The 22,941-nt window shown below is 37.6% G+C and overlaps 1 protein-coding gene across 4 annotated transcripts in view; it reads right to left on the reverse strand.

Annotated features, from left to right (window-relative positions):
- BCAR3 (BCAR3 adaptor protein, NSP family member) overlaps positions 1-22,941 on the reverse strand; it is a 95,225-nt gene that overhangs the window by 20,997 nt on the left and 51,287 nt on the right. For 2 of the 4 annotated variants that reach the window (XM_030279179.4, XM_012575185.5), the window contains one exon: positions 13,680-13,719. In XM_030279179.4, coding sequence (XP_030135039.4) covers positions 13,680-13,719 — 40 coding nt within the window. Of the gene's footprint in view, positions 1-677; positions 876-2,290; positions 2,378-13,679; positions 13,720-22,941 lie in introns of those variants that run through there. The other 2 variants (XM_072932509.1, XM_030279183.4) reach the window with 2 other exon arrangements.

The following is a 22,941-nucleotide window of genomic DNA, read 5'->3' on the forward strand; positions in this document are numbered from 1 at the left end:
AAAACTGATTTAAAAGTGTAACTCACAGATCATCAAAAGCAGTTAGATGCCCCACATGACTACAATTCTCAAGTCACTTAGACACTTCTGTTACTGTGATTCAAAAGTTATTATAAAGGCTTTTCCTGTACTTACAGTGGATATGGAGAATTTTTGCATAAAGTAAATTATGCCCCTGTTCATGGTAGGAAGATTGGATTACATGACCTTTAAAGACTCCTTTCAACCCAGACCTTCCTAGGAGTATATGATTTTGTGTATCCTGAAATTTACAAATATCTAAAATACAAGGACAAATCTAAAATTGTCTGAAGCATTTAAGAAACACTTGCGCTCTTGAGCACAATTGCCTGTGTTTTCCTTATGTAGGTGAAAAAAATTAGGGAACCAAATGGTCTGATCAGTTAAATTCTGAAAACTTGAAAATTTGCTAAAATCCTCCCCAGCAAGTCTCAAACTAGGGAATTTTTACTTAGTCCCTAAACATAAAGACAGCCAGCTTCAGGATCATAAAACTGCAAGTTGTTCAAGCTTCTCTCTAAGACAATAGTAAATTGTAAAGGTGTTCTTTAAAAGAGAAACACTCTGTACCCATCCGTGGTATAAAAACAAACACTTGTAAACAAAAACTGAAAGCGTTACTGACTAGCGCATTGTAGTTGAAAAAGAGCACCTACCTTGACTCTGATAACAGACTTACGATGATAAAAGCAGCAAAGTGCTGCAATCAGCATTTGAAAAGCATTATAATCCTTCGGCATTTTCAGTTCTACTGCCTGTGGTTCCTCAAGACTGAAGATAACAGTCACTACTAGCAGTGCTCTGAAGTTTAGCAAGCTCTTGCTTGTGTCACCACTGCCTAGCAGTGCTGCTACACCCCCCTACTCACGTATCAGCCTGGGACACTTTCCACAGCTGAAGCTGATACCATCAATTCAGTGACCGCTGGCACGCTGGCTTCCAGCATGCCATACAGAGAGTGCCAGAATCCTCATGTGACCCGTTCCACTCACCAGTGAAATCCTAGCTCCTCTATCTTGGTATCCCCTGCCTCAGAGATGTGTTTAAGGCATCAGCACAAGCCAAACTTCTCTTCTTGATGAGTTACAATATCTGTCTCCCAGTGCTGATAAAGGCTTAATCAGTTGCTCCAGCTCAATCATGCAACATCTCTACCAGCATCATCAATTATACACACATAAAAGAAAAACAAAAGAGGAAAAGCAGTTGATTACTGTTTGACAATTGTAAGAACTGAGCTTCGGTAACCAAGGAAATCGGTAAATCTGTTTATTTTTAATTAGGAAGCTTCTGGCAGACAGTCCTTGAAAAAAATAGCAAGGAACCAACCCTGTAAACATTGTCAGCATCATTGTGAGGTAACCAAGGTACCTTCAGTATTTAAAACTCTCCGTGGACACCTTTATCTTGGTGATAGCCCCATGGCACTATGCAAGCTGCTTGAGAAAGAAAGAAGTGAATTCATGAACACGTCTGATTTGGCCAAGTAAAAGTAAGCATTGCAACAGAATAAAAAGTAGCAGTTTTATTTATGCCTGTGATTCCATTCTCTTGGACAGCACACTCCACAGCTTACTGAACAGTCAGCAAACTGCTCATCAGCAAAGAATCTGCCTGACGTATCTCAAGGCTCTCTCAAGAACGAGGGCAAAAAAGAGGCAAACAACTTAGGTAATTATGATAACTGTAAGAGACAAGACATCACCTCCACAGCAGCCTAGTTAATAGAGCTGGTGAAAGGAAACCAAATGGACTGGACTGAGGAGTACAGGGCAGCCTGTAATGCTTAAGAATGAGAAACTTTGAAGAGATCAATCAACTGGATAGTACCAAAAATTACAGAAATCACAGATATTTCAGATCTTGGATTAGGAATAAATTAATCCCAAGGAGTGGTTAAAATGAATAGTTATTTGTCTTTTTCATCAGCAACAAGTATATTACATAATTAGGAGGATACATATTAAATACTTATTGATGGCCTCAGGTATTACTTGCAAGGTACCTCTCACCTAATAACAGAGTACTTCCATACTGAGTGAACAATGGGAAGTGCCCTCAGTGCCTGCATCCAGCAATAGGAACTGGTGCACAAATGAAGTAGCAGCACTGAGAAAAGACATAAAATGTGCACTGCCTTTCAAGGAAAATGGGATGGAGTGCCTACCTGAAAAGAAGAGGAAACCTCAGTGTTGATAAGAAAGAAATGGAAGTGTGATGTGTAAAGTTCTCTTACCTATCTGGTCATGGAAGGTTTGCAGGTACCTACCACCAGGTGAAGCACCAAGCCCAGAATGCTCATAAAGGTAGCCAGACTACCTGGCCATGTGTAGGAGATGTTATGCCAGAGACTCTTCTGAGAAAAGGAAAACAATGTAGGAATAAAAGAACAGAACATTAAATGGACTGCAGAGTAATACAGCTGGCAAGAAAAAAGAGAAAAGATTGGCCAGAAAAGAAGCTGAAAATACTGACTTTGAAGATGAAGCCTGCTGAAGAGTACTTTATGACAAATGCAAACGATGAATGAGTAGGTAATATAACATGAATGTGAAAGTACCCTCCTTTTCTTTTTGCGCTGTGCTGCAGCGTATTTTAATTTACTTTCAGTTATTTTTCCACTTTAAGAAACTCCACAGGATTGCTTTAGCAGGTAGCCAGAGAAGAGAAGATTAAAAAATACCCTGCAAAACTTCAAACACAAAAGCCTTTACTGTGATGCCTGTTTATTGATTGAAATTTTCTGGTACTGTGGCAGGACATCTCATAAAGGACTGCATTTTTAAAGAATATTAATCAAAAGTTCTCATAATAACACCCTAATCCAATTTTAAAACTGGAAGGGTAGGAGGGAAGGATGATAAAAAAGGAAATGAAATTGAAGACTGCATCAGTCAAGGTGTTTTTGCTTTACAATGCTGGTAAGACAGTATTAATGTCACACACTAAGGTTTCACTTGCAATACCCTGACCAGAAACTATCCAGACAAGCAATGCAAACAGTAGGTGACAAGAAGGGCTATTAGGATGACTTAGCTACTTTGGCAGCAGAAACAGCTGACTTAGCAGTGCAAATAAGGTAGACCACTTCTGCTCTGAAAATAATTAGAAGTTCCAAAAAAAGAGTTCTCTATGGGGTTGGGACAAAAAAAGGACAGGAATACTATGACCTATCAATGTGTAAACCTATATTGAAATTAGAACAAAGGTTCTCATACATCATTAAGAATAAAATTCCCAAGTTTTCAAAAAAAAGGAGGATTAGAGTGGCAGGTCTAATATAAATGGTAACTGCCAGTTCCTTATTTCTTGTCTGCTATGAAATAAAGCATCAAAAAATATGTATGTTGAGAGAATGCCATAAATAATGAACCTTAGAAACGAATACTGTACAATTCCATACGGCAGCTGCTGATGTTTTTTATCAACAGTATAACTGATAGGAAAAAGGATATTTTATTTAAATAGTAAATTTAAAATGTTTTAAAAATGAAACAAATGGGATTTTTCTTTTTATTAAGGTTAGTATGACTTCTTCCTAGATAGCTCAATGAATGGATGACAGCCTTTGCAAGACACTGATACAGCAGTATGAAAATTAATATTACTGGAAGAAATCTCAAAGAGTATTTGAGAAACCTCTGGGTGATAGTATGCACTGATGGCTATTGTGATTGAGGACAGACTTCAGGCTGCTTCAATTATGCTTTATATATAAGTAAGGATTTACAATTTTAAATATTGACTCAGAGAAACAAAGGATGGCTTAGTCACATTATCACTCCCGTGGCCTTCAATTTTTTGCTGGTACTTTGGGTTCTTGGACTCTGCACGTGAGAAACAAACCTGTTTATTGTACCTTAGAAACATAAAATACAATCCATTTGCTAAGTCATCTATTGATGTATTTTAAATGCTCTCCAGCACCGAAAGGTCAACAATCAGCTTTATTTCTTAGTTTTCAAAGATTCTTCCTAGAATCTTAAATTATCTGACAATCCCTTCATCTATTTCTCTGGATGGCTGGTTAGATTAGATTATTTTTCATAACGTTGATAACCAAGCTTAATAAGAAAGGATTTTTAAGTTCATAAAATCCATGGCCACATGAGTTCAAGGACATCTTAACATATATTCTCTGTTGAGCTCCTAACAGCCCATTAGGAACATAAATTAAGGAGTCTCTGCTAACTGCATCTGTTATTACAAAGCCTCTAAAGTTCTTTAGGATAGTTTCATGGTCTAGTTTAAATCCAGTGTTCCCTTGACACACCTAAACTGTGTCCAGCTTGCTCACAGCACATTGCATATGCAGGAGTTTGAGGTGTTCACACAGGATAGTGTGACCCTGCTCACAGGGAATCTTCTTAGGCTGCTTTAATTGTACAGGTCAAACAAGAAAGAAACAAAGTAGCTTCAAGATTTTAAGCGGCTCAAGTAAAGCAACCACACTCCTTGAAAATATAAATGCTTGAAAACTCACAAGCAGTCTGAAGTTATCAAAACAGTCTGCAGAACAACAAGAAGTTATTTTGAACCAAATATCAGTCATGGTCATGGGTGTGCTTAGAATTCACACAAAGAATTATGATGATTTGTGATTTCATGTTAGAGAAAGAAAAATAATTTCAGACTAAATTAGATGAGGGAATTGTTGGCTAGCCACTTCGCTTTGCACTGCTCTATTCATTTAAGCATTCAAAACAGCCTAACAATATTCAGTGAAACACATGTAATGCTTTACATTTCACTGCACTAAATGGAAGTAAACAATGCAGGCAGGAAGCCAGCTGTAAATGAAGTAAGTACTGTACAAGGGTCAAGAGCACAAATCTGATTAGATCCAGCCCAGAGCCAGCCCTGAGCACTGCTGCTGAACGAGTGACGTCCCACAGACACGTCCCCATGGCACAGGGCATGACCTATGGTTTGAGTGCCTATGGCTACAAAATGGCAGCTCTGGGGTTGTAGTAAAGTACAACAGGAATAAAATTTGAAAGAAAAAACCCAAAGAAAATCAAGTAACAAATCTTCAGTTGAAACATTTTTCATTTAATACATAAGAGTTTTTGCCATAACTAGTTGTTTCTTCTTTTAAATATAAGAAAAAGTCAGGAAACGGGACAACTGATAAATAATTTGCCCATGCAAACATCTTCACAATGGCCACTCCCAGTTAGTTTTAGCACTAAGACCTGCAGATATGGCACATCACCTCTAACAAAGCTCTGGGGGCAGATGCCTCCATATACAGGTAGTGCCAGACTTTACAGCTGAACACCTATTAAAGCGTAGAATAAGTGGAAGAAAGGGGATGACAACACCATCAGAAGGCTTTTTATCTGTTCCTAACTCAAATGTCTACAGGCACATGAAGTCCCATCTATCTCCCAGCTCATGTCCTACCACTCCTGTCTCGATTCGTAACTGAACAGACTCTTCCATGTTCTCTGAGATAACCTCACTTCCTGCATGCTGCTGTTGGTGCAGCTTCTGATCATAAATCAACAGAGAGAACTGCAGCTCTAATTACCCTTGTTTGCATTGCAAGGTGTGGCGTGGGAGAGGTCAGCTTAATTTCTTCCTCCTTTCTCTCTGTGAGGCAGTCTCAGAAATAAGCTGCAGTTGTACAGGAATAGTGAGAAAACAGAATTTGCATCTATTTAGTTTACACTGCTGCTTGAATAAATCTCTGAAAATCTGCCTCTCATAAAAACCCAGGTCTGCAGGTACAAGAAATAAATGCCCAACCTGCTTATGAGCTTCCTACTAGGTCTTAATATACCCTTTAAGACATCCAAATGCCTTTGAGATTTATGTATTTTAGTTATAAAAGATCAAATTTTTTCAAAGTCATCTGGCAGTAGGTCTGGCTTTCCTACTAGACACCTCCCTATGATGAATCCACCAGCAGGTTTAATTGAGCCTACCAAAAACTAGCATAAGTATTCTTGAGCCCCACCTACTGTCTGCCAACCCACGTACAAACATGAAATAATTTTGTAATGTCTCACCTATTTTTCCTTCAATTTGTTCCTTGGACTGGGAAAAAAAAAAAATATGAAAAGGCATGAATTTCCATTTCTTTCAGAATTAGTTCACAGTTTATGGGTAATACCCTCTTCTCTTTCCTGCTGACTCAGCTGTCATTAATTTAACTAGCTTTGCTGGTCAGCATACCAGAGTTGTCTTGCCTATAAAAATATGACATTAAGACAATTGTTAACTTCAGACTTCTGAATTTGAAAGTCTCCCCAGTCCCGTCAAAGTGTTTGTTTGTGTGAGATTGAAACCAATTCTAAATATAATGGGAAGATTAAAAAAAGGTGTTACTTCTCCAGGGTACGCAGACACCTTTAAAATGTCAGCTAATTACCTAAAACTCTCAAATAGCCTAAAATACTTCCCTTTTATACAGAAAACATGTATTTTGGAATGTGTAGCACTCAAAAAGAAAATTTACAAGTCACTAGGGCTCTGTCTGTCACAGCTTTTCAAAAGTCTTTCAATGTTCTACTAACAAAAGTATTTGAGGATATGGAGGCAAATAACCTCCAGGTATTCTAGACAGGCAACATAACATTATGCTCCGTTACTTGTGTAGATGCTTATTTTCTATAAATATCCGAAATACAAAAATGTCTGGCCAACCTGCTCCTTTGACAGCACATAGCAGTAGATAACATCCCAACTGAAACATCCCAATGCTCCTCCTGCTGCCCTCTCTGCAGGCTAAACTGTATCTCAGTGTGCCTCCAAAAAGAGGCAAGACAGACACACACAATGGACCAGTCTTAATCTAATTATCATCTGTAAACATAGCTCTGAGAGATGAGGAGCTTTACCTCTCTAGGCTTTATCAGTAAGAGGACCCAAAATGCCTAATGAGAAAAAATCATCATCATCATGTGCTCTCCACACATTGTATACTCACTCCACCTTGTGGCTCATGAGCTTACAGACAGTGAAAGATCAACAGTAAGGTGTTGCATGGAGTTAAATATAAACATTTTCATGTTCCTGACAGCTTTTGCTATTAGTCCATCTTCAAAACAATTAAAACTATAAACCAACCCCCTTTTTTCCCTCTTTCTTTGAAAAGTAAATGCACATCACCATGTGCCCATATTTGCTTTCACTGTCATGGACATTTTGACTTGGGCGTATTATCGAAAGGCCAGGTTGGATGGGGCCCTGAGAAATCTGGTGTAGTGAAAGGCAGGGGATTGTAACTAGGTATCTTCTGAGGTCCCTGCTAACCCAAACCACTCAGTATTTGAGAGCCACTGGGATTAATATTTTGGAGAAAACAGGTAATTAGCTTAAATACAAGTTTCACTAGAGATAAAATAATATCCGTTTTTTGCACCCCAGGACTTCTATCCCATGTTTCAGATTCAGACCTTTCCAGTTTATGTTTCTCATCTGTAAATAAGACCTGATAGTAGTCACTGATCCTCTAATAAAGGTATTGAAAAGTTAAACTAAGTAGCTACTATCACCAGTATTACTACTGGTGCCAAGGAAATTAGAGTGAAGTAATTTTATAGTTTTCAACTCAAACATCAGTGCATGTGGTGGTTTTTGAGGACTCTAGACCAGACATCATTTGAGAGTTAATGAGTAATAACAGAAGAAATAGAAAACATTAAAGTAGAAGACATTAACTGGGTCAAATCCATGGTAGGATAACATGTAAGATTAACCATTAACATGCACGGAAAGGATGCTTGCTGCTCTAATAATCATCAGCATTTTATATTTACTAAAGCATCCTCAGAATTACAGAAGATGCTCCCATAAGCAAAATACCCTAAACTCCATTCATTTCAGCATCAGGAGAGGGCAATGTACTGCTAAAAGACTTCATAATGAAGGTCAGAATAATTAGAAAGCCACTATCTACTTAACTCAATTTATTTAAGGATTATCATTCACAAATAAAAAATATTCCTCCTCGCAGAACACTAACTTCCCTCACAGCTGATCCATAAAACCCCAAAACCTCAACCAACCGAGAGAACCCACAAACCCTACTAACCACAGAAAAGCCAAGATCTTAGAGCTAACCAGGCCAGTCAGGAATTGGGGGCTGGAAAAAAGCAAGTAGCTCCTAACAGATACAGGCTAACTTGGGGTTCACTGTTCTAGGGAAACATTAACTAAGACAGTAGACTGAAAGTGCATTGTCTTGCAGAGCTGTAGAATCAACTTCCTGCATAATTTACTGCAAGCACCAGAATACATTTCATTCATCACTTTGCAGCCAATACTTTACAGAACTGCTGACTCAACCTTATTTTCAGAGACCAGCTTGTTGGCCAAAAAAAAAATTCAACATGAGAAAATAATGAAACTTGGGTGTTATGTTACACCATTAATTATGAATAACTGCATTATATCAAATAAGATAAGCTTTCCTTAACTCCAAATGAACAGGGTAAGATTATTACCATGATTTCAGGGTAATTAAGTTCTTGAGAGCTGCTGAATTTCAACAATATATGTAACTCCTTAAGTCTTTTTTGTCTCCTGGGTTGATGAAAGCTTTTAGGAACAATTATCATACATGCTTAAAGAAACAGTTGCCCCTTTTAAGTAGAGAAAAGGGAGACATGGTAAAAAACAAGCCTAGTATAAGGCTTAAAAAATATTTGTATAACGTGAAATTTTACTATCACCACAACAGGACTGAAAGTAAAAGACAAGATGCTTTGTCCAACTTACTGCAATAGCACAAACTTATCCCACTAGAAAATTAAATATAGTTTATGAATAGAAGACAGAGGAACAAAACCAACCAAAAAACCCCAAACCAAACCTGCCTCCCCCCACCCAAAAAAAACCCCAAAACCTCCAAAACCAACCTCTATATGCAAAATATCATGATTTAGGAAAATTTTTCCCACAATAACAATTAAAAGATAATTAGACTAATCTAGTTTGGGAGGTAGAGCTGATTATTTTGGTACCATAAGGAATCTCTTTTGTTGGAAGTTTTGGACAAATCAGAACATCTATTCTGACAATCTTAGGGACATGCTGACAAAAAAAAAAAATAATTCTGAAGTTCCCTTAAGGACTTACATCTGTAACTTAATGACAGGGACGAGGGGAAAAATACACACACACACACAATTCTGTATCTCTTAAGAAAAAGCAACCAACTTCCAAACAGCCAGGCTCCTACGAGAGTTACAAAGAAATTATTATGAAATGTGATTTGACTAACCACGACTCGATTAAAAACACCCAGTCAAGTGTTTCTTTTCCAGCAGAGGGCAGCGCACAACCAGCAACCACCCACCGAGAATTAAACCGAAAGTTTCATTGTGACCAAAAATTACATGCATTTAACATTAGATTGGCTCTAACAGAATGTCTGAATCACACAGCTTACAAACAAGAGGCAACTGCTGTGGAATGTTTGTGAAGCTTCGGTTCCTGCTATGCAGAGAAACATAAAAAAAGAGGAAATGTCTCTGACATCACTGATGATCTTTGAGTCAGATGACAAATCCGTAGTGAGAGATGTGTAAAGTCCATGTTGGCTACATGGGCATACTGCTTCTCTCCTCAAAAAACCACATTCTGTCTTAGATAACTGCACCTTCTGTGATACTGATGTCCTTGCTGCATTGGAAAATGTGTGGAAAAGAAGTCCTTAAACCACCCTACAGACTCAAAAAGAACCTCCTGATCATTTGGTGCCTTCGTGTCAGGCATTCCTCCCAACCCTGCTGCTTAATGCTGTCAGACAACGCAGAAAGCCAACAAACTTTCTGCTCACAAGCCCCAGCTCGCATCCAACAGGCAAGTCTCTGCAGGATGTGATACACAGCAGAACAGCAATATGCTGGACTTGGCAAGTATTCCAGTGAGGTGGGAATTTCTCTGATATATTTCCATGTCTAAAATAGGCTGCTTGCAAGGAAATTTCACTGTCATCAGGAAAAATTGTTTCTCAAACTGTGGCTACTTGTCATGCTGACACAGATTTTTCCTAAACTTACATACACACATATAAACATTACTTTTGATCACCCTCTTACCATAGTATCTTCAGCCAGTAGAACTGTGAGAGTCAAACACCCATGCCTATATTGTATTGGCATCCACAATATTATGAATTTGTGCAATTAACTATACAAACTGAATCGATAAATCTCATAACCTGATCCAAGCTCCCTGAAGTTGACCTAAATCTACATAATACTGTCCTATCTTGCAAAGCTATAGATAATGATAACACACTGGAATGTAATCAGAATTTTATTTTCAGTTGCACTACCCTAATCCATGATGAATGACAGTAATTTCTATCACAGTTTGCTTTCTAACAAAATGAAGGAAGAGTAAAAATAGGGAAAAAATTAAGGGGCTGAGACAAGCAAGAATCCTTTAAAAGAACTTCACAAGAAACCCTTTTCCTGCAGCTGGAACTTCCTTAAACCAGCAACAGTTTTTCCTAGACTGAATCTAAGTATAAACTCCTCTCATGACCATGCTGAGCAGTCATAAATTTTGCACATTTTCCACCAATGGAATAAAATACAACTCCAAAACTCCAGGCCATAGTAATATTTATCAACTCACTGCTGATACGTATTTCTGTAATTATTAAGCACTATTTCCAGAGGAAGTGCTTGAAAGATTTCCCGGACAGGAAGAGAGAAATCTCTTTTTTTTTTCTTTTCTTTTCACCCTGATATAGCTTCAATGATTACAGCACAGATTTCTATAAAAAGATCTTAAAGTATTTACAGTGAATAGGAATGGGACAGAAAGCTATCTTTAGTTCACATGCATTTGATCAAAATGACTCACAAAAAGTTCTCTGACACACTCTAATCTGCCCTTGATTCTTTCTCCCTTACTGCAGGAATCTGTTCTGTGGATGTGCAGACTCAGGGTGTGGGAAGAACCTGCAGAGGCTACCAATGGATCTATTATTTGGTTCATAAAACTTGTAAAAATCTCACAGAATGTACAACGTGCTATTGTGTCCCTGAATCTCTTTCATGAATTGGGTAGCAGCCCGACTCAAAGCAGTCTGGCCTGTTTTCACTTCTACCATGAAAGGGTTTTTTTTGAAAGAGCCATTTAACTGTGACCATGGTTTCAGCAGCGCTGTGAATACAAAGGAAGAGTTGAAGCCATATGGACACTTCAGTATACTCAGACTCCAGCAAATCAGTGCATTTTTCATCCCTCCTTAGAACTTGCATAATTAGCTCTCTTTATGCTGAATGAGCTAATACATCAATATTCAAGATGTAGTAAACTGCCACTTGTGAGCAATGTGATTTAAAAAACTAGAAACCACAGTTCATATATAGAGAACATTCTCTTAAAAAAAATTATAACCACTATTTTCTGTCTTGTATCTTGAGCAGACTAAAACAGCAAAAATGTGAGTAGGATGATGAATGATACCAATAGCTCCTATCACATTCCAGAGAGCCTCAGGCAAGAGAGAGGTAACAGGCCAGGTATAAAGTGTGTCCTGGGCTGCCCACACAGCACTTGGAAACAGGACCAGGGGCAGAAACACCCTCTGAGCAACTGAAGCTGGGTCTGAAGGCCCAGCCTGATGCAGCCTTCGCCCAGTGCGTGTGGGTGGAGGTCCCAAGTGACGCTGGCCAGGACATCTGAGAACAATTAGTGCCCTCAGGACCCTGACACAGTACAGATTGCTTGGGACTGTAACTCTTGGGTAGCATTGCCATCAGCCGAACTACTCTAACACAACTTAAATTTGTGCCATATATTACTTTCAAGATAATGCAATTCTTTCAAGGCAAATTAATCCAAAGCCCTTCTTCTCTTTCCAGCCTGAATAGCAACATGAGAGAAACTTGAATCAATATTAAGACTTAACAATTACCATGTACAATTAGTTCCAGTGTGAGTTTTTATGTAGGAGTGATACATCATACATGCTTCATACTCAAGTTTATGTGTTTTCATTCAGTAAATGAACACTTCTCCATTGAGAGACAACACTAACTATATTTTCCTGCGCACTAGAAAATAAAAATGTGTCGCTCAGAACTTTCATATCCTGAACGAGCAAAATATGACTCCCAAAAGTGCTCCTGTCATTTTCTCTCTCTTCCTACCTCTTTTTCATTTTAAGGTATTTTTTATCAGTTAAGGAACATCTGTCAAAGCCTACCTGCTAGCTCAAACTACTAAGTACAGACTACATACCAAATAGACTTGCAAATGGCAATGGTGGTATAAACATGCTGCAGAGAAGCTTGAGAATGTTGGTGTTCAGCAGTTTATACCTGCCACCGTAATGTATTTGAGGATCTGGAAAATTTATCAACATTAATATAATTGTTACCGTATGAAGTTACAGGAAACAATGAGCACATACTTGCTAAAACTGAAGCCAACAAAGGGAGCCCAAGATCCTGTTGGTATGAATTCACCCACAACTTTTACAGTTAAGGTTAACTGATTAAAAAAAGTTAGATGTAACTGATGATAGACCTCCTTTATTTATGATTGACTGATTTCTGTGTAAGAATACATTTTTAGAAGCAGTTTTATTAGCAACCCAGACCTTTACAGACAAAAAATATTTTTGGGAGTTATAAGAAAGCAATTTCTGCATATTTTTCAAAGTTGTAGTTTGAGATTTCTTGTCTAGAATTCCTGTTATAAAACCACTGAACTAGCATCCAAACTCAAAGTTCACTAAAGGTAGGGATATAGAAAGGAAAAACTGAAAAAGAAAGGGGAAGAGAAGGGATTGGTAACCTTTGTATTCTCCTTCATATGTCTCTTTTCCCCAGGCTTTCCTCCTCAACATCAAAGTTTTAATTACTAAGCTTAGCACCACTGCTATTGATAGGAGTCCAAGACAAGCTTCTACTAGGAAAGTTGAAAAGACCAGAAACCACATTTATAATACAGAACTTGCTGAAACAAGACAAGACACATATTGATGAACTGGCACATGAGACCTCTGCCTACCACTTAGTCACAGTATTAAAACTGTAACAGCATACTCATACAGCATACAGCACAGTGCGAGACAGTAAATTAAATACAGCAATTAACATGTCCACCACTTCGTTGCCTCTGGCTTCCCCTCTTCCACAGTGCTCTTGAGGCTTTTGACCTTCTCTTCACTGCCATATCCCAACTTCAGGCTGGGATTGAAGCCAGGGACCTCACAACACTGAACTACCCGTTCAGAGCAGAAATCCAGCAGCTGTTCTGACAGTCTCCTGTGGCAGCCACTTCTTGGACCAGAAGTGAATTTTTATCTGTAATTTTAGTAAGTACAGTGCTAAAACTGTAAACCTAAAATTGACATTTTTATTATAATTTCAGATGTGTTTCTTTACTTCTCCAGAAATCCATAAGCAAAAAATACAACCTCTTTTAATCTGTTAACCAAAGTAAGAATTTAGGCAGCCACCATGTAACTGTAAAGAAGCCCCATAGAAAAATGCAACCTACACCTAAAGTACAATGCTCACAAATATTTCACTGAAGTTGTAAGAAAACAGTCTGGCATTCATATTTAGCTTATCTGTACTAAAATACTGTACTATTTACCTACAAATGACTGGAAGTGCTCTGTCAGTGCTGGGTATAGACCAAATAAAATATTTTAAGGGTAAGAAACAGTACCTTACCTTAACATATTCCAACGTAGGATCCAGAATATTCTTATCTCTGTAAGAAAATGGTACCAGGAGACAAGGAAAGACAGAAAAACAAACAAAAAAATGGTAAGTCCAAATACAACCTCATACTGAAAATATGCATTAATATGAGCAATATGCTACTAGGTCACATTAAAATCTTTGTTAAAACTTGTATGTTAAAGCTTGATAGGCTATGCTATCTAATTTTTAATAAATACATAAATCACTGGTTTCTTCTAGAAGGAAATGTAGGGGAGCCAATAGTACTTAATTTGAGAAATAAAATTAATTATACCATTTTAAGCGAATAAAAATCTTGAACATTTCAACAGATGGCTGGAATACTTACTTGCCACCTAAAATATCTGAAATAAATTTAAAAGAGAGCTCTTCAAATGGCTTTTGAATTTATTTCTTTGCTTTTATGTTTTCCCATTTAAGCTACTGCCTCTGATAGCACTGGGAGGGCACTGCTTACAGGATGTAAAAAGTACTACATTCACTTTCTATATATACAGGGAAGTTCTCAAAATAATCATAATTTCAGCATCACAATTATTTGAATGTCAGATAATCAAGTCATTGCCCTAATCTAAAAATAGAAATCTCATCATAGGTTTTCTATACAGACAGATGGCAAAGGGCAAAGAAGCCTAACTGAAGAGCCTTGCACTGTTACAACTATTTCCATAAAATATATGTTTATTTTTATTTCTATTTCAAAGCATTTTGTATATTTGTTTTTATTTGAGAACTAGCAGATTAACAGAGTTTTCAGTACATGACTGTATGTTTTCTGAGAACCTGGGATGACACACATGGTACTGCCCTTAACTACAAACATGTAACAGGCACAATGAAAACTGTGTAAACTTAGAGAGGGATTGGGCACTTGGTACGGCAATGAAGATTTCCCCAGGGACAACAGATCTCTATAAATTTAGAAACAGGATCCTTTTTGGTGGAAACTGTTGCAAAGATGTAACACTAGAAACGTAATAAGCAGCTTCAAAAATGTAGAATTTGGATTACACTAGAATTAATCAACCAGAAAACAGTCTCTGAATTCTCCACGTTGTTTAGAATGTAACTGCATATGATCTGAAACTGTGTTATTATTTGATACTCAATTTTTAGTCTGGTTCCCTAACAGCTTTTAATCCAGAATACCAGAATACTGAACCTTCCCCACAAAATGATGGTACTCAACTGTTTGGGCTGTATCAAGTGTTGCTGTTTAATATTATCTCAGTATTTACATCAAGAGTCAAATTGCATTCTCAACTGATGTTTTAAAGAATAAAAAGCTGGACTCAATTGAAATAGAATTTGGACCATTTGAAACTTTTTCCTATGCAATATATAAAGAAGGATCAGCTTGACAACTGTATGAGCATAAGCATGTACCAGCATAGCAGAGAACACAGGGGTGAAGCACAGAGGAAAAAAGAAAAGAAAGCTTTGAAATAGAAGAGACATTTTCCTTCTCAATACCTATCAATTTGACTGGGAAAAAAAATCCCATTTTTAATCAGTTCAGCAAAGTCATTAAGCATGCCTGATTTCTTCTCACATTCAAATGATCTGTGGGAAGTTGTTCCAGTACCAAATGCTACTGAAAAACATTTCAGTTCAGTTCTTCACTTGCCTGTGGAATCTTTCAGGACAAAGGGTCTACCAGCACAGTATGTGCAACACACTCTGAAAGAACAAATGCGCTTGCTCTGGCAGAAAACGTGTCTTGTGATGGTCTGCACTCCTGCAGACCAGCCTTCCTACAGACTCCACTGTTCCCACCTTCTGCTAGCAGGCAAATGTTCTCTAGGACAGATCAAGCCAAAGCAAAATGGAAGAGGTAGAAAAGCTTCAAGACAAAACAGTTTATTTACTGGTATATAAAGCAGGATATCCAGACAAGAGCAGAGGAAGTAGTGACCTGCACTCCTTTCAGCATCCATGTGACAGAAGTGCTTAGAAAATGTTTGGCTTTGGGAAATAGATAGTGTAACAAGTATCTTTACAAGTACTGCAGTATTTTATCTGGTAAGCTGACCCACAACAAAATGTACAAAACCCTGCAATTCATCCTGAGTCATACAGAAAGATGTTTATGTTGGAGCACTGTTCATCTCAGATACCTGTCTCCAAGCTGTTCTACTCCCTCTTCCCTACTTTTCCCTTGTTCATCTTTGTGCAAATTTTTTGAAGTTATTTTCAAGGAATGGTAACTTTCATTGATGTGCAGTAACTATTAGTAAAGATTAACTACTGCATTTTCCTGTCATCTGACTCCACCCCAATATTATCACATTACATACAGAAAACCAGATGAAGCAGTCAGCCCAAATAACTAGAAGGCAACCAAATAAAACTACCTCCTCAATCTCAGCTCTCTGTTCACAATGATGTTTCTTTATGCCATAGGCTACCAGTGAAAGAAATCTATGTTGCCATGAAGTTAAGAAAAATATAAGGTATGCTTTTTCTTTCCATTTTCCCTCTTCAAAGAATCTTAAAAAATTATGAACCCACATTCTCATCTATTATATTAAAAGATCTGTAGAAAAAAATTAATACTTTCAGATGACAGATCAGACAAAAGACAGTAGCAGGTTCTGCCATCTCTCAGAACCAATTTAACTGAAGGTTGGTTTCAATAATAATTTCTTATCTTTCATCAGATTTTATTACCTTTCAAATAATGCTAATGTTTGTCTTCATAAAAAGTTTGACTTTATGGCTATATTCATTTGCACCTGTTTACCCACAACATTTATGTATTAGAGTCTGCACATAAGTCAACCAGTGCTGTGTAAACTGTGGGCTCACAGTTTTATTATTATTGGATTTTCTTATGCATTTTGGTTTCCTAATAATCAGATAAGACCTACTTCCACTCAGATAAAAAGCATACTTAATGCAGCATGATATCCCTGGAACAGAGAAGTCTTCAGAAGACCTCAAGCTGAGGTAAGTATGCAGTAGGACACACAGTATTGGCTTAATGCTCATTCCATACCCATTCTGTCACAGAAAGAAATTTAAGAGAGGGATGCAAGCAGGCTCCCATATCTATTTTGAGTATTGCTATTGCTGTTACCTCTTGCTATCACCTAATTTTGTAACAAAACAAAAATCCCTTTCTAGCATGTTTTTACTCGCCGGAACAAAAAAGAAAAGAAAACACCTGACTTGCACGTAATGAAGCCATTCTCCTGAGTAAATCCTCTGTTGCCTCTGCCACACACACAAGGTCTGTGTGGAAACTGTGGAAGCAAAAACACTACTCCAGTAATATCTGTCCAGAATCTTAGCCCTCATGATTCTGATGCTTTTCCTAGCCAGAAACACATTCTCTCCAGAGACTGACATCTGAAAACCCCTTTTTCAATGCTGGCTGATCTTGCAGACATATAACCCTTTAATCTGTCCCTGGTAGTCCTTGGAAATTATCTCAATTTCTTTTCACTCCAGTTTCAAGATTCTTACCAAGATTCTTACGTGCTTTTTTTTTCTCCACATATGGGTTTCTTGCTGTTACAGCCAAGAAAATACACAGAGCTCACAAACAAGTGTGGTGCTTCAGCAAATCCAGAAAAAGATGAAGGCAAGACATCAAAAAATGTGAAGTTGCTCTTTTGCTTACCTGTTCTTCTCCCCATAGCAACATTTGCTGCAACAATGAAGAGTTTGGTGTCATACTGGTTGGCATTGACTGTCTATGAGCAAGGAGTGATACATCTGACCACTATGAGAAACAACATAACTTCTCAGAAAATAGGAATTATCATTGTATGAGGACCCCTTCAAAATATAACTACAGCTGACTGAGATGAGAAAAGGGGATGTAATTCAGCTGTTACTGGATGCTATTTCTCTACTTCCCTACAAATCTGAACAACAGCCAAACGTGTGGGGAGAATTAAAATATTAAAAAAAAAAAAGCCCTTTTGAAGTTGTCACCATGAACGGTCACTGGCTAAAATGAAGGGAAAAAAAAAAATCACTATAAGCAACTTGAATCATACTTCTGGTATGACAAACTAAATACTGTCATATTGCCAGTTTCAAATCCTCCATAGATTTAAAGACAATGAGCAACCAAATACAAAAACTGGGTAAAGAAAACCTTAACATCCTGGTAACTAGTCACTCTTCTAAAATATTTGATAAAATTCTTACATACTGACAATCAATGCTGGAATTGAAAAGCTGAATCCTGGTGTTCAATCCCAACATCCATTGTTCAGTTTAGTGAGTGCCAGAGAATAGCCAGAATCTCAGTAACTCAGACATCATCTGTTTTTTACTCTGCAGTTTGTCCAATAGTTCTCTATAGGACTGCTTCAATAAAAAAAAAATCTTTAAGCAGATATGCTGTAATCTTTAGCTGTTTGATTCTATGAAAACATCCACCATTCTAACATTGTACATTACCTCCTCTCATCCTTGGTGCTATAAAAAATCCTGCAGACCTTTACATGCTAAGCCATATGAAGCATCTGCATTTTCCAGGCCCTTGGCATCCTCACAGAACAATCAGCTACAATTAAAAATTAGCTGTGATAACTTTAACAAAATTTAAGTGCAGATACAACAGTATCATCAAGTTGCCCAAATCCTCCCTATCATTCAACTCCCATATAAATACTCTTACAGTGGTGGAAACTGCTGTTTGGCCCGGAGTCAACTTTGTGCTACTAAACACTTTCATAACTGTTCCTGTGGGAAAAACATTGGGACACATTGCTAGTATTTGATGTATGAAAAAAATATTTGTATGTTCATTTAAAAGTGACTTTTCCTAGGGACATTTTCAAAGGCATCTCCTTCCTACCCCAGTGAAAGAGAAATAATGAGAACTATCTTCTCAATAGTTCCAACACCAATGGTGCCAATGCCAAACCTGAGTAAAGACAACAGAGGCTCAAAAGGAGACTGAGACCCTGAAAATCTATCAAGCTGTCTGCTAACATAGACAGAACTGCTGTAAAACGACCAGATAGATCACATGCCTTCTTCAGTTTTTCAGTTTGTGTCTTTGAAATCTCTCCATCACTGCAGATTTTTGAAATACACACTACTTAAGTATGAAGGTACAAGTTGGAGCATGCTGGACATGGCATGTTTCAGTGTATGTGGCACAGACTGATTTTATTTGTACTGCAAACTAGAGTAAAAGATCTCCTGATTTTATCCCCCAGCAGCTTCTGCTTCACACTCGCACTTCTGCTGCATTCCTAAGGGCATTCCGCCCTTCTGCCTCCAGCTGCACAGCACCACGGGCATGACTCATTCAAACACCAGTGGAAACAAGTGCAAACTGCTATGACTAACTGTGTGATGACCTGCAGCTCACACAAAGAACAGCAGGGACTCCAGTAATTAAAACTTCAGAAGAGATGCAATGTACTTTTCCTTGAATTAAATAAAATCTCAATCCTATTTGTTCAGAATGCCCCAGCAGAGATAATGTTGCAGCAATTTACTTTCACCACTTCAATCTGCATCCCTCTAACTTGTGCCAGTTTACCTATTGCAGCAGAAGAACCTACACCATTTTTTTCTACCTTTTCCAGAAGAATTTCTGTTTCTGCACCACACATAGTACCAGTCTCTCTCTACAACCTGTTCAAAAGCTCAGACTAGCCACCTCCATTCTTTTTTCTCTCTTTTCCTTAACATTCAGGCCCACCAAAGCCCTTCTCAAATATTTTATCCCAAGATCTATTCTATGAAAGTAATGGTTGAGCAGCAAGACTGCTGCTTATCCAAAACAGACACTGCTACTACAAACTCGTTTATGTATGTGCTGTTGACTGTTGACTTTTATCCTCAGCTGGCAATTCTTTACAGTGAGTGTTTTAGTTGCTGTGCAGTTACTCTGAATCCAGTGCCACAAAATTTTAAGTGTTCAAAATCAGTATCACCTTACAAAATGAATGTGTATATTAAAAAAAGAAAATCACTGACCAATATTCAGTAGAATCACAGTCTCCACTAACTAATCTGAAATGCATCTAATTCTAGGTACACTTGATTCACCAAGTAGGAGTAATTCAAGAAACTTTCCACTACATATAGCGTTCTCTGCTCAAGGAATAAAATGCCAGAAAAAAGAAAAGTTTCCAGGAAGTTTTTGAAAAACAACACTGACCAATTTTGATAGGGGCTTTGAAGGATTTGGGCTCAGGTTTACCTGGCAAGTTGTTCTTTAAAATAAGGTCATGATCCCACAAATAATTTCAAACTCTGATAAAACTGTGTTCATCCCATAAGGAACTTCAGTTCCTCTGCTCAGAAGCTGAAGGACTGTGGTTTAATTAATCTTTAATACTGAAGAGACGGTCTCTCTTTTTGAGACATTTTGTCCTGTTTTCCTCATTTCCCTCTCTGAAGATCCCACATGGGCAGATTTCCAAAATCCCCCTAAAAACAAGAAGTGAAGCATTGGTTCTGCAGGTCTATGTCCACCAAGCAAGGAAAGAGGATGTGAGTATCAAATGGGAACAAAGGTGTGAAGTAGAACTTCACAACAGAATAATCTGAACCCAACAATGGACAGAAGGGCTAAAAAGAAAAGGTAGACAAGCCAAGGACAGAAAGAACCCCTAGAGTTAAAGGATAAGAGGATTTGATACTGAATGTAGGCAGTTAACATTAACTATTCCCTCCTTATCCAACACAGCATTCCTTCTACCATAAACATCTCCCAGTTTTAGTGGGTAGCTCTGCTCCACCTCTTAGGCAGCAAAGATCTTCAGGTGCACAGGTGAATAGGACACATCAAGAGAAAGAATGGGAAAATCTGTGACAAAAAGCATGAAGCATTGGAAACATCTAAGGAATTCTTCCATTTCAAAAACCTGTGCATGGCAGAAGTCAATGAGATATGCACTAGCCAAAATTCAACACACTTGTGGTACTCTTATTTAAGAAACACAACCACATATGAACATTTTGGTTCAGACCTTTTTAAATACAAAACTCATACTAAGAGGTAGTTGCAGGCATTACACCAAAACTGTAACTATTTTTACTTTCAAAATTTCAGGCATTTATAAAAATTCCTCCCCACTGTATTCTAAAATTTAAAAGGGAACCAAGATATTGGTCTTCCTCCTGGTAATCTTGCAAATATTTTCATACTTGAAGAACTACATTGCATCTTATAAACAAAAAAACCTATGATTACTCACTTTACTCCCACACGAAACATATAAAATACTTGTTTTACTTGATACAATAAAATCTTGATAAAAATTATTTTTAATTTTAAAAGTGCACCTTATAATTCAAGTGTACACACAATATTAATATAAAAAAGTAGCACAAATTCAAATTAAAATTATCCAACAAATAATGTTTTCAAAATCACTAGTTTGAAAAAAATAAACGCTGTCAAATACCTGATCCATCCCATTCTCTAAATCCAAAGAAAAGCAGAATTTGCAGCATCTGGAGAAGAAAAATAAGCTGCAAGTTCTGACAAGGACAAAGCAAATTCCTGGACAGTGTTCTCTTCACCAAGCAGCCTTGCCAGCTCTTTTCCTTTATAATTCAACTGTCAATTCAAGGACTTCAGCAGGCCTGATCTAGTGTGGTAATGCCACTAAGAGAACAGGAAGAGTTTTGGGAACACAGAATTCAGTCATTCATAGCTTTATACTTCAAAACTAACACCTTGCCAGCTTCCAAATGTTCTGCCCTCCAAGGACAAGGGCAAGCACTGTAGAGAACAGTGAGACTGCTTAGCTTTATGCTGATGAAGTTACCCTGTTAATTTCAGTGGTATTAGTCAAGGTTAAAACTGAACATATTTTTATTTTTTCCTTGATAGTTATATGAGACAAATATGTGAGGATCATCCAGCCAAACATGCAGAGCCTTGAAGATCAGAAATTCAGAAGAGAACAGAACATCCAAAACAACCAGATAAACTAATCTACTCTGCTCTCTGCTACAGCAGTACAAAGTCCACTGCTAGATGAGAGCACTTCATCTGAAACAGCTGACGCAGAAAAACGAGGAAAAAAGTCTGCTGACCAGTACTCAAAATAACAAACTGAAGTCTAGCTAAATATGCAGTCATACACACTTACCATACTACAGAAAATAAGTGTATTCTTTGCACCTGGGTGTAGATAATTAGGGCCAGTCTATAAAATGTACTTTCGTTCACAGGCTATTTATCACATTTTGATCTTTTGCAATAAGGTTCAATGAGCATTGGAAGACATTAAGAGCTACTGGTCTGCCCATTTCCTTAGTGAAAGAGTCAAGCTAATAAAAATATTTTCTTCCATGGCTCCCCACACCACGCCAGATTTAATTTTTTTCAACATGCTTGAACCATGTCAAAAAAAGGGATATGGAAAATTCACGCTTGATATCTTGGCAGTGTAAGAAAAAGCTGCTATGCCTTGTCTACCTACAAAAATGAATTGTTTGTAGCCACATCAATAAAAACAGTAGTGTTGTAAGTATCAGGACTTGCAGCATAGCCAGGAATTTACTAGGCTTGAGAAAAGAAAATTAAAACAGAAGCAAAGAAAAAAAGATTAAAATTATAGCTCTGTAGCTAGAACTCAACACTTCAAATTCATACACAGTTAAAAGTAAAGCTTCAAAAACAGGGAAAAAAATCGAATTCTCACCAGTTGGTAGGTCAGACCCTCTCATGAATAGTGATAAAATAAAGCACCCAGGGCATTACACATTATTTAGAGAAATGCATGAAGTATTTTGATTCCAAGGCAGTTTGAACAATGCAACTCTACTGTTTATCAGTGCGTCCATTTTTTAAATGTCTGTAATGGAATTTGAACAAAAAATTGTCTTTACAAGTCCAAGGAAATGAAATGGCTACAGCAAAGATGATGACACAGGTTTACTGCAAAAGCTAGTAAACAGAAATTAAACCAGCACATGCTCACAAATATCCTGTATAATATGAAACAGCCAGAGCAAATTAATGCCAACTTTGTTTTAAAGCTTTAATTACCATGAAAACTTAGAAACTTAGAGGGATGGTTTCTGGCAGATGGCGTGCTTCAACACTTCCTAGGGTTAGGCTCAGCAGAGGGAAGATAGTGATTAAATGCAAATGTGTGGCCACAGAGTTTCTCCCAAAATATTGAAAGCTCTATTCTACAGAGTCCTACACTATATACAGGGCAAAGGCAAAATTAACTATTTTTCATTCTTTCAAACACTAAATGTCTAAGTGGACACTAAAGCTTTTGAAATA

The sequence above is a fragment of the Taeniopygia guttata genome, chromosome 8 (genome assembly GCF_048771995.1).
Source record: "Taeniopygia guttata chromosome 8, bTaeGut7.mat, whole genome shotgun sequence".
Lineage (NCBI taxonomy): Eukaryota > Metazoa > Chordata > Aves > Passeriformes > Estrildidae > Taeniopygia > Taeniopygia guttata.